Raw genomic sequence first — 10,666 nt, forward strand, 5'->3', positions numbered from 1 at the left:
TGGTCAAACCAGCATTCTGCTGCCATATATAACTAAAATGAGCTTCTGAAGAAGGCTAGCCCCAAAGCACATGATCACCACTAGAGTATTCACAGTTAAACACAAAGATTTATGAGTATAGCATACTACCAATTATCGGAATAGCATGGGGGACATAAAATTTTATTCTGAAAATCAAGAGTTTGGATAAGTGCAGGAGTAGCAGCAAAGAGAGCCCCCTGCAGCTCCCCTCACAGCCCTGCTCATTCACTCCCTTAACAGCAGGGCTGTAGAGGGTTCCCTTTGCTGCGGTTCTTGCCCTCTTGATTACTGCAAACACAATGTGCAGGGGCAAGGCTGCAGTCCTAGAGGAGCAGAGCAGAGCAGAGACACCCCCCAGCCAGTACTCTGCTCTGCCAAGTCCAAAGCCCTCCCTGAATCTTGAGCCTGCAGGGATCTGTTGTGAGTGGCATCACAGAAAGCCACAGCCCTGCTCAATTACTCCCAAGACACCAGAGCTGCAGAGGGCTGCCTGCGCTGTTGCACAAGCCTTCAGCTGCAGGGTGGCCTCCGGTCCTCTTTTCCTTGTAGTCCTGGCCGGGGGTATCTACTCTATTATCCAAACTTCTGCGTTATCTGAATCTCTTCCCTTCGTCCCCCAACATAAGCTACATGTGGGAAAAGGAAAGGATTCAGGTAACGCAGAGGTTCAGATATGACAGTTTTGGATAAACAGGAACATACTGCATTGCTAAATGACTGAAAAATTCTATTAGTGCTACCCACCTCCAAAATTAAACATGTACACCATGGCTTATGGGGAAAGAACGTTTTCTGGCAAACCTGATGTATGAAGATAACTTCATTCCTGTCAGATCATGGATATGGGCTGCGTTTCCCGAATTATTAAATGGTGTGCCTGACTTGGCACATGGTAGTTTGCCCTTTGGTAAATGTGGTCCTACTCCCATTTCATACAAAGGTAACAAAACAGAATCAGGCCCTTCAGACCCTCAGATATAGTGGCAATAAGGGCCTTGTAAGTATCCAGATAAACAGAAAATATTGGCCATTAAAGCGCCTATTTGAGTCCACAACTGCAGCCACAAACTCTACATAGCTCCTGCCTTTGAGACTAGGGATCACTACACCATCTGGGGGGAGGGGGATGAAGGGGAAATGCCCTTTCCTAGGTACCTGTACAGTACACCTTGCAGACAAACCCAGGCACAGGCGCCGCACCCCGGGCAGGGTGACAGGGCTCTCAGAGTGCTAGCCCCACAGCGGGGCCAGCCCATCCCCTTCCCTGGTCACGGTGGGGAGCCGTCTGCGGTACCGGGCTAGCACGACTTTTCTATTTGGATCAGCGGTGCAATAGTGATCCCCAGACCGCTCCCCACAGCCTCCCCTCTTTCCCCCAAGGGAGTGGGGCCCGGCCATAGGTGGAGACCCGGCCTGGATACATATGTCGAAGGCAAGGAGTTAATCCCGGCCTGGTGTCGGGGTCACAGCCCCGCGCCCCTCTAGGCCCCCGGGCGGCTCCTCTCCTCACCCAGCGGCGGACGGCTCCCAAGCTGCTGGCCTGGGGCCGCGGGGAGGGGACGCGGCGGCCTGAGGTTCGCCGCCCAGTAACTCGACGCTGGTGACTGCCTTGCCGACAGTGAACCAGTCCCCGATCTGCTCCAGGGTGAGCTTCCGCAGCATGGCAGCGCCGGGAGGGGCCGTCGGGAGGCCGAGCGCAGGCTCGGGGTCGGAGCTAGCGCTACCTCGCCCACGGCGGCGCCGGCACGAGCGCCCCGCCCTTTGCACCGCCACGTGCAACCCTCGCGGTCGGCGGGCCGAGCTCAGCCCTGAGCCGCCCCCTGGAACCCAGCCCTTCAGCCGGACAGCCACGTGCTGCAGGGAGCGACGCTGCACGCCGGCCGGTCCGCTTCCCTTGCGCCTGCTGGGGAGGGGCCATTTCATATCTCTCCTGGTTGTCTCCGAATTCCTCCCACTGTGCCGGGGGTAAACCCGCTCCCCCTCCCCCCCAGCTTTCTACCGTCCCTTCCTGAATCCCAGACAGCAAACCCCTCCCGCAGCCTGTGGACAACAGCGTCCGCATGAAACGTGTGACTCCCAGCCCGCCTGGCAGGCAAATCCCTCACTGCCTCCAGGACACGGCACGAGGGCTCGGCGGGAGACGCGGGGGAGGAGCACGCAGGGCACGGAGTGGGCAGAGGAGGCTCTGTGGAAGGGGCTGCGGGGGCTCCTCTCTCACGAGGCGGTGCGGGGACGAGGGTATTGCACTGGGTTGAAGTCACACGGAAGGAACATCTGCGAGTGCTCCCCCCAGCAAAGGGCAATGGAGGCAGGGCATGCCCCCTCTCCCCCGCGCTACCTCCTCCCCGGAGTGGGGGGCGCAGTGGGGGGCATGGAGCCGAGCGCGCTCTTCCGCAGCAGCGCGTGCTCTGGGAATGGCAGGGCCTCGAGCCGGCCGTTTGGCAATTGGCAGGGGGCTGAGCGGCCTCCTCCCGCCACGGGGCCTCTAAAGAAGACACGGGGGCTGAGGGAGCTTCTCCTGGGTAAGCTCCGGGCCCCACGTGGAGCTGCCGAGCCGACTGGCTCCTCCGCGGGAGGGAGAAAGAACTTGATGCGGGTGTTCGCCTGCAGGGGTTGCTGTGCGGCAGGCAGGTCACTGAGTGCGCAGGCGCAGGCTACCTGGCAGTGGGGGAAGGGCACTGAGGCGCTGGGACGCGGGCAGAGCGCGCTCAGCCGGCCGCGCGCACTGTAGTTGGGGGCAGTAGGGCCTGCTGCGGTGTGTGTGTCGCTCTTGTTCCTTCCCGCCCACCCCTAGAGGGCGAGGAGCAGGGATTTGCGTGGGGCGGGGCGTTGCAGGAGACGTTCTAGCTGAGCCGTCTGCTCTCGTTGGCAGTTCTTTTCCCAGCGTCCCGCGCGGCGATAGCGGCAGCCTCAGCTTGGCACTTCCACAGTTCCATTCCGTGACCTTCGCCACCGTGTCTGTTCCGACACGGTGTGTCACCGGTTCCAAGGTGGGTCCGGCCCGGCCCGGCCCGGCCCGGCCCGGCCCGCTGGCGGAGCTTTGGGAGGGCGGGTTCCTCGGGGTCTGCCGCGTGTGCGGCTGCGGGGTTCCTCGGGCGCTGTAGGCCCCGGCGGGATCTGCCCGAGCCGGGCCTGGCTGCCAAAGCGCACGGGGGGGGAGGGCGGAGGTGCCGCCCGGGATGCGAGTGGGAGTAACGGGGCTGGGTGGGTGGATGAGTGGGTAAGCGGTCCGGGCGGAGCGGGGAGATCCGTCCGTCGGGTCCGAGCCTGCCCTTTCCTACCTCTTCGTGGGGCGGGGCAGCAACAGCAGGTTACGCTGCTCGGCAACCGACAGCTTCGGGGCTTCCTTTCGCTGCGATGCAGGTTCCCCCTCCAAAGTGGGCGGACAGGGTGGCAGGCAGTTCATGGGGAGTGGGTCTCAGGGGCGAGTCCTTTTAAAGCAAAGGCCTTCCGTGCTCTGCAGAGAGGCTTTAGATCTCAAAGCGCTTCTCGAGTGAGCAGGCCGGGGCGCTTGGCTGCTGTACTAGGCACCTGGTAGCCAGAAGCTGATGTAAAAGATGGACCAATACCTTATACGATCCCCGGAACCGCATCTCCCAGTAGCTGCTACAAAGGGCGCTGGGATTTTTAGTGTGTTTATTTAGTGGGGATTTCGTTTTACTCTGTTAATGGCTATGATACAAATTTGAAGTTGTGTTCCTTGCTTTATTTGGCTACTAGAAAAAAAGCATTTTGTCCATATGTGTTCCTATTCTTCTTTTACATCAGAGACGCTTGTTGATTTGGTAGGTATGTGTGTCTATTAGTCTGCATTGCCTCCTAACCTTCGTTCTAAGCAGAAGCAATTTGAAAGTTATGAAGTCTTCCATGTGGTTGTGAGTAGCAGTGTGAAAACACAACACTGTTTTTTTCACTCTGCTTCCTATCAGGAAAACTATTAAAGGTAACAGATGTACTAGAGCTGTCTCTCAACAGTCCAAGGAAGACAGCAGTGCATGCACTGTATTCAGAAGTTCGTTTTCAGAACAGTAATGATTAAATGTCTTTTTAAATGAATGCTTGCATATTGACTATTTGTATTAGCATAGTGCTTAGGAGCCCTAGTAATGGACCAGGACACTGTTTTGCTAGGCACTGTACACAAACAGAACAAAAGAAAGATGGTCCCTGCTCCAAAAATGACATTATTCTCACCTCCTTTTCTCCTTTCCCCACTTCCTCTCCATACACTTGCCAGGGAAAGCCTCCTATTTACTATTAGCAAATAGGTGAATGGGACCTTGACCTAATGTCCTTTGCAAAATCTGTCCTTCATTTCTTCCTTACAGTTTTGGAGCTGCTGTCCCCTATCCACACATTGTTGGTTTAGATGCACTGTGTATATAGTTTGTGAAATGTTTTAGGCTTCTCAAGGTAAAAGAAAGAAATGTAAAGTATTGTACTGTGTGATGCTCTTGGAGGACTGGGAAGAAGTTACATTAAAAGACTTCAAAGTTTTTCACAAAAGTATTTGTAAATACCAAATCTGTGGACATAACAAGTATAAAACAGGTTGATTTGATTTATTTGATTCTTGGGCATGTCTCAAAGATAGTGTACTTGGAGTATTGGTGTTAATTATAATCCCTTCTGAACTTGTCTGTCTGTACATTGGTATTTTTAGTAGTCTCATAAAACTATACATTCTGCTTTTCTAAGTAAAGGTGAAAGCACCATGTTGGAAGAAAAATGTTAGAGACTTACAATTAAATGTAATTAAACAAAGCTCAATAGTACAGGGATGGGCATCAAATGTTTTGGACCATATTCTTACTCTATCTCCCCTCTCAACTATTTTTAAATAAATCTAAAATTCTTTGCTCTTTCACTTTGGCTTGCGGTAAGGAAAGGAGGTGGATCTTGATTATTGTTCTCAATTGAAAATTATTTCCTCTCAGCCTCCCAAAAAGTCTTGTTACCCAGATATAACAATATAGGAAAATGGGGATGTAAGAGCATTCTCACCTTTAGAGCCTTGTCTCTTCACTAGTATTTTACCTTGTTACCAAATTTGAGTGAAGAACACACTTCTTCCCCCTGTGAAGTCAAGACCATAGTGAAGTATGATGGCTGTTAAATGGCCTGTGTGAAATATTTGGTCTAAGTCCAATTCCCAGTGATTAGGTGTCTATGTTGCAAACACTGTTGCAGTATAGAATGAATTTTCTGCAAATTCACTAATTAGTTTGTTAGAACATATTTTAAAATTACTTTTATAAGAAATTTAGCTTTAGTCTTTTCTTTGTTCCAAACGAGTCTGACCTTTTAAAGGAATAAGACTCTTAAACTTTCCATGTGGTTAAAATTAATTAGAATCTGTATATAGGTAATAGTTGAAGAAACTAGGCTGTAAATAAAATGTTATTAGGAACTGTTGTACCTAATTATGATTACATAGCCTACTGATGACAAAATCAGATCACAAGATCAGTAACTGATAAATGGTGCCATTGTGATATCAGAGGTAACTCTGTGAATCATCACCCCTTTGTCTAATAGCTATGCAACAATTCTGTTAGTTGCCATGAGTTGTGAGTGGCCTGAGGTTGACTGGACATGTCAAGAGTTCTCATTAGTAGATTACTTGACCCAACTATTGCTGCTCCATAAAGGTTCGGTGACCTTATATTCATTATCATTAATAATTATTTTAATTGTGGTAGCACCCAACAGCCCTTGTAACCTGAACTCTGAATTTTCTGGGTTTGTAATGCTTGGTTCTGGGATAATTACTACATCGTCGTACTGTTTTTTTACCTTTGTTGTCAATATGTACCCTTGACCTTGATTCTGTCTAATGCAATTTTTTGGTTTGGCAATAGAGATCTTCAGTTCCCGAGGGAGGGTGGGTGGGTGTGTATGTGTATATCACTTTTTACAAGCATTCAATTAAAACAATACATTTTAAAATGAAACTAAATTCAGGATATGATTAAATGTTTCCTTTAAATATAAAATTCCTTATTTATTTTGTCCTGATTCAAGAGACAACAAACACTTGCTTTATTCATGTAAAACATCACAATTTTTGTATAACTTTCAGATGTTGCAGTATTTTACTAGGACATGGAGCAGCATGAGGATTTACTATACTAAAGTTTACCAGGAAATATGGGTTGGGTTGGCCTTAACCACCTATCTCTATTACAGAATTTCCTTTGGTGGTAAGTTACATTGTTTCTCTCTTAGCTTTAGTATACTTTCTTGGAAACCCCTGTTGTAGATTAAATTGTTGAATTAATTATCTGGAAATGCCCAAATATGTATTTAAAATAATCATTAGTTGCTTTGTCACCTCACTAGGGCCAGGTCTACACTGGAAAAGGTTTACTGGTATACCTACACCAGCAAATCCTCCTCCTGTATACACAACATATCAGCAAAAAAAAGTGCTTTTGCCGTTATAGTGTTCACTGGTTTCCCAAAGTGATATAAGTTATACCAGCAAAAGTACTACTTTGCCACTATACCTGTACCTACACTAGACTTTTGCTGGTCTAGAAATGTCTCAAAAAATTACATTTCAAACGAAAGTTAATGTTCAAGCAAAAGATTTTAGTGTATACCTGATTTAAGTCAAAGTTTATTTACTCTTGCAAGGTCTTGAATGTCAACTGTCTTAAATGTTAAAACTGGGATTTTTTTTTAACAATAACAGGTTACGTAGTTTGACTTCTTTTTTTTTAAATTTGAAAACGAATGGATCTTTTAGAGGGCCTTTAGCATTTAAGTGAACTAATACATTTGATATATTTTGGGGCAGGGGTATTCATCTCCAGTATCATACCAGATATTTTGAACAAGTGGTAATTTGGTGCTGTTGGAACAACTTTTACAGAAAAACTCTAGTTTTGCAAACCACTCTGAGGTATCATGTAAAAAATATGTACCTTTAATATGCTGGATCCTGGGGTCTGGCCAAAATGCATCCAGCACAACACAGGAGGGGACTACAAAATAGGTGTTAAGCTCACCTTTGCACTTTCTTAATTTTGAGTCTGGTCCATACTGTGCTGGCCCCCTAAAGACTGCTCTTAGGCCAACTGCCAATAACCATAAAGAGCTAGAAAGTGCAGACAAGGATTGACAGAGCATAGGGGTCACCTGACCAAACTCCATTCTTACAAGAGGCAGAGTGCAGTAGGAGCTACTATGCTGGTTTTGCACTGCTAGCTCTACATCTTTGCACTAAGAAAATCGTTCTGTGGCCACATAAACCAACAGTATAGCCCAAAGTAATCATATGTCACCAGATAATCTAGACAAATGTTTCTAAGTGTACTGCACATGATTATACAAACATGTGCAAATGTCTCCTCTGAGTAACTTTTGACCTTGTGGTCAGAAGTCTTAATGTGGATAAATACATTCTTTTAAAAGTACTACAGCCTTAATTTATGAGCCCCATAATTCTTCCAAAAACACACCTCGCATCTCAAAGATTTAACAGCATGCTGTAATGAGATCTAACAAAACTTTATTCACTTATAGGGAATATATTGGTTTTTTTTTTTAAACAGCTTGTTTTGATAGTTAGTTTAACAAAGTATATTTTGCAGTGTGCTTATCTTTTCAAAACTTGTACATTCCCAATCATCACTGAAAAATTAGTGGAGACCTTGTGTGTATAGCATAATTATCATCCAAGTTTGGTTGCATACTTGCCTTACAGCATCTTAAAACTTGAAACTGAAAGTGAAAAATACAAAGCTAAATTTTGTGCAATTCAATTTCTCTTTTTCTAGGTAAAAAGGCAGTGAAAGACAGTAAGTATTTATATTCAACTATGTGCTGTATATTTTAACCATGAATAAGATTTAAAATAAATAGATGAACATATTAATTTTAAATTAAATAAGTTTGATTTTAATTATGGATATTGCAAAGTAGAACTAAAAGGAATTCTTTTTTTTTTATATATTTCTTTTTGTTACTATATTGTTAATGTCAAAGTGTTTGGAGCCCCGGTAACGTAGCTGTACATCTGTCAAATGTTCTGCTTTCCATTCAGACTTTTTCCTTTGTGTAATAAACAAAGTTAATCTTTGTGAAAGAATAGTAGTGGGAGTTCAGGAGAATAACCTTTTTTAAAAAATTCTAAAAGATATCCAGTGGTCTTAACCATTTTATAGAGGTTTTTTTAAATCTAACCAGGTGGACCTTAAGGTTAATCAGGTTATCATATATAGCTATCTATAAACTAAGCTATGAACAAAATAAGTTCAACAAAGCTTTCAACAAACTAAGCTAACAAACTATCAACAAAGTAAGTTTATTTTAACTAACTTTGTTTTGCAAACGTTTAAAATGCAATCCTTACGATTTTTAAGTATATCATTACTTGTGATATAATTTTTCTTATTTCTCATCCGCTAATGCAATTGTCCTATTTCAGTTCTGACTACAAAGAGAGACAATTCACTTGCTCCAAACTGAGTCAATTTTGTACATAAAAACATATTATCTAACTTTTACAGTTTAAATGAAAATACGTCCCATTACGCTATAAGGCAACTGTTACCTCTAAATTCAGGATAAATTTGTATGGGTTAACTTTTTTCCCCATTAAACAGTTTTTATGGTTAAATATGGATAACTTAAATGTTAAAATACCAGGTTGCAAGTCTAGATATATGGAGAATTTTCAGATACTTTGACATACCAATTCATTTACTTTTTGGATATTCATAGCAGTGGATATTTAACTGTATCTGTCTTGAACTACAGACTTCTAACTAGTATTGCATTATTTTTTTGAACAATCTAAATTGTGTGTTTATTTCAGAATCCTCTGCTCCTGCCCATCATTAAAATGGCTCTTGTTTGAGTATGTATTCCATGACTTGTCATCTCTGGTGTAAATGAAGCAAGCTGCCATCATAGGGAAGTTAATTGAACTGCATAAGCATTGTACAATTCTGCAGCTGTATATAATCCACTGTACTACATAGGAAGAATAAACTTGTTGAGCAAGAAGTATTCCGGAGTGTATTTTAATACTATAACTCAAATTTAAGAACATTGTCAACATCTTTTAGCTCTGTACGGTTTCACAAGACAACTTTCCTGTTACCATAAGCAATACCAAAAGAGCACATTGGAGTAAATATGTTACTATAACTAAACATATTAATAATAGAACAGATCGGAACTTAAAAACAAACATTCTTGTTGAATTATGGACTTTTTAAAAATTATTTTTGTCAAAATATCTTGGTCTTCAAAATTTTCCATTTCTTTTTAAAATGTGACTGAAACTCTAAACAAACAAACAAAAAATTACCTGTTCTGAAAAATGTATGAATTTTAATTGCTACTCTGCAACCTCTGATTGATCACTTCAGTTATATGGTGGGATTTTTTTTCAAAGTTAGGATGCAACTTTTTTTTTTTTTTTAAATCCAATTTTTAAATTGAAAAATTCCTTTTTGATAATTCTGCAGAAAAATTAGATAGCAAAAGACATCCTGTTACAAAACTGTCACAGAAAATGCCTCTAAAATTTCTATATAATTTTCCACCTTTTTTTTTTTTTGCTTCTATTCAAAAGATAACTCAGAAGTTAACTTGTAGCAGCCCGGTTCAGTTCAGAATAGAAAACATTTAATAGAACTGGTGAATTATCGCAGTTCAGATGTTTATCCCCTTTCTTATAGGAGCAATTACAAGATGTTACACTGAATAGGCTTATAAAATTAATTTTGTTTCTATTAGAGAATAGTACTTAATGTATTGTATAAGAAATTGTTCTTTTTCAAGGTGTACTCTGCATTATTCTCACTTGTGGGTACTCTAGGAGGTCTAAAAACGTAGAGCCCACTGGGTGCCACAGGGATTTCATCTCGCAGCACTGACCATTTGGAACACGTTAGCTCACGGAGGTGTACCCCCTGACTGCCTCTGTTCTTTCTGCTGAATCTCAGAGTCTGAGGGGGGAGACTTTCAAAGGAACAAAGAGCAACTAGGTGCCTATCTCCCCCTGGGAATTAATGCAGACTGAAAATCAGCTCTGGATTAAATCAGAATTCTGAGGAAGATGAGAAGGTGAGCTGTTCGTATCAGATGTATGCATTGCTCAGCTTTGTATTGATTGTATCTGCAGGCAAGGTGATATAATTTATTTGGATAAAAACTTAGATATCTACAAGCATTGTAGATGCAATTCACATTTAACTGACTTCTAAAATTTCCCCCTCTTCCAGCAAAATTGTATTTGTTAAAATTGGCCATGTTTTATACATGTTATTTGGGATGGAACACTAGTAGCATTTGAGGGCAATCGACTATCTTGGTGACTGACTTACTCAAAGTGTCAAATAATAGCTTTTAGTTGACTAAAACCTTGGCTATGTTAGAGGAGATTGTCAGGGCCTAAATTATACAGTGACTTTTTGAGAAGATATACTCTTTAGCACAATACATATTGAATATTAAATGTATGACATTACCGGTACTGCTATCCACAAACATCATTTCACTCTCTTGTATGTAGTGTTCTGTTTAAGCACTGGGAATAGGCATCATTGATCTAATAAAAGGCTTAAGTTCTTATATGTCATTAGTATGTTCTGATTGTACTTTAGCAAATTCAAGATATTTCAGTAGA

General features: G+C 43.2%; 2 protein-coding genes across 2 annotated transcripts in view; one reads left to right on the plus strand and one right to left on the minus strand.

Moving 5' to 3' along the window:
* The window catches only part of TDRD9 (tudor domain containing 9), a 141,966-nt gene extending 139,791 nt beyond the window's left edge, over nt 1-2,175 (minus strand). The window contains exon 1 of the mRNA XM_067554979.1: nt 1,532-2,175. Coding sequence (XP_067411080.1) covers nt 1,532-1,944 — 413 coding nt within the window. The 5' untranslated portion in view covers nt 1,945-2,175. The remainder of the gene's footprint in view (nt 1-1,531) is intronic.
* Nucleotides 2,067-9,039, plus strand: ATP5MJ (ATP synthase membrane subunit j). Its single transcript, XM_067554978.1, has 5 exons — nt 2,067-2,245; nt 2,894-3,011; nt 6,104-6,224; nt 7,806-7,826; nt 8,846-9,039. The coding sequence occupies exons 1-5, from the start codon at nt 2,082-2,084 to the stop codon at nt 8,869-8,871; spliced, it is 450 nt and encodes a 149-aa protein (XP_067411079.1). The 5' UTR covers nt 2,067-2,081; the 3' UTR covers nt 8,872-9,039.
* The last annotated feature ends 1,627 nt before the right edge of the window (nt 9,040-10,666 follow it).

Source organism: Emydura macquarii, unplaced genomic scaffold (genome assembly GCF_026122565.2).
Source record: "Emydura macquarii macquarii isolate MOO-44397 ecotype Brisbane River unplaced genomic scaffold, CSIRO-AGI_Emac_v2 contig_1551, whole genome shotgun sequence".
NCBI lineage: Eukaryota > Metazoa > Chordata > Testudines > Chelidae > Emydura > Emydura macquarii.

Excerpts from the sequence above, each read along its gene's own strand:
- ATP5MJ (XM_067554978.1), top strand. The coding sequence starts at position 2,082 with ATGAAACGTGTGACTCCCAGCCCGCCTGGCAGGCAAATCCCTCACTGC. Across the intron at positions 3,012-6,103 it reads GGTGTGTCACCGGTTCCAAG|ATGTTGCAGTATTTTACTAG; the intron begins GTGGGTCCGGCC and ends TATAACTTTCAG. Across the intron at positions 7,827-8,845 it reads TAAAAAGGCAGTGAAAGACA|AATCCTCTGCTCCTGCCCAT; the intron begins GTAAGTATTTAT and ends TGTTTATTTCAG.